At 55.3% G+C, this 1367-nt stretch overlaps 1 protein-coding gene across 1 annotated transcript in view; it reads right to left on the minus strand.

Moving 5' to 3' along the window:
* Nucleotides 1-229: 229 nt before the first annotated feature.
* LOC122169928 (homeobox protein Hox-B6-like) overlaps nucleotides 230-1367 on the minus strand; it is an 8438-nt gene continuing 7300 nt past the window's right edge. The window contains 2 exon segments of the mRNA XM_042836448.1: nucleotides 230-644; nucleotides 647-1098. Coding sequence (XP_042692382.1) covers nucleotides 484-644; nucleotides 647-920 — 435 coding nt within the window. The 5' untranslated portion in view covers nucleotides 921-1098 and the 3' untranslated portion in view covers nucleotides 230-483.

The following is a 1367-nucleotide window of genomic DNA, read 5'->3' on the forward strand; positions in this document are numbered from 1 at the left end:
TTCTATATTATTTAACTGCAACTCTGCTACAGGGAGATGCGTGGGGGTGCGGGTCCGTGCGGGTGCGGAGTCCTCCAGCTCTGAACTGGGGGGAAATCTGTCCGTCCGTCCGGGGAAAGACAGAGATAAATCGCTGGAAATGCGTGACAAGCGAATAGGAATGTGAAATTAAACCGAAAAAAAAAAACCCCCAACCCCCCCGGCCCCCGCGCGGGGGGGGGGGGGGCACAGAAATGCTGTAAGTGGGGATTAAATACGGAGCGAAGTTGTTTGCTGCTGTTCTATTGGGGGCGAGAGGAGCAGAGCCTCACGGCGTGAAGTTTTGGTGCGTGTCAGGAGAACTTGGAGCCTCTCACGTTGCCTAAGTTCCCCGCTGGAAGTTTGGGCTCTAAAGTGAACCTTATTCTTGCTTCCCTCGCTCTCTCTCTCGCTCTCTCACTCTGGCGGTAACAAATAAGAAAGGGGGGGAGGAGATTGATGTATTTATTTCTGTAAAAGAGTAAACTCACTATTGCAAGAGTTCATCCGCTGCATCCAGGGGTAAACCGGGGCGGAACACTTTTGCTCCTCGCTCTCTCCGAATACAGTTTTGCTCTGAGCGCAGTCCGACTTGCGCGGCTCGGGGGCGAAGGGGACCTCGTCCAGGTTGGGGGGGGGGGGCACGCAGGGTCCTTCTCCCTGAAAAACCCTCCGGCCCCATAATCGCAGGCGGAGCTGCGGCTGTAGGCTCCGTTGCTTTGCTGGTAGTAGGGAGATGAGGCATAGCCCTTCTCCTGGACTCCCGTGGCTCCATAGGTGCTTGGGTAGTGCCTCAAAGGATCCGCATAGCCCGAGGGATATAACGGGATCTGTCCCAGGAAGGGCTCCTGCCCCGCCGCCAGACTCACCGGGAAGGTCGAGTTGACAAAATAAGAACTCATTGGAAGGAGCCTGCCGTCCTTTCCCGGCTTTATGATTTGTTGTGTTTTATAGTCCAAGTGGTTTAGCTATTAGTAGTATATCGGAGATTGGGTTTTAGCTGAAGGGAGATGGCGTGGTGCCAGCGAGGGACACAAGGAAATACAACCATCTGATCATGGGCTGACCAATAGCAGGCGCCTGAGGTTGCAAAATAGCACCCATGAGGAGCTGAGATTGCACCAGGGACCCCAAGAACAAACCATCCACCCCCTTTTCCCTCCCTTTTAAACAGCAGAAATGCACCCCCTTAACCAAATATATAATATCTGCGGAAAGAAGCGTTCCCGGCGCGCTCAGAGCTTCAGAAATAAATAAACCGGCCCCCCCCCCCCCCCCTCCCCCCCCCCCCCTCCTCCACCTCCCCCCCCCCCTCCACTTCAGCACCGAGGAGTGAGAGCCGGTGTGTG

This window comes from Centrocercus urophasianus, unplaced genomic scaffold (assembly GCF_019232065.1).
Source record: "Centrocercus urophasianus isolate 14NV4802_14NV808 unplaced genomic scaffold, USGS_Curo_1.0 seq_604, whole genome shotgun sequence".
Taxonomy (NCBI): domain Eukaryota; kingdom Metazoa; phylum Chordata; class Aves; order Galliformes; family Phasianidae; genus Centrocercus; species Centrocercus urophasianus.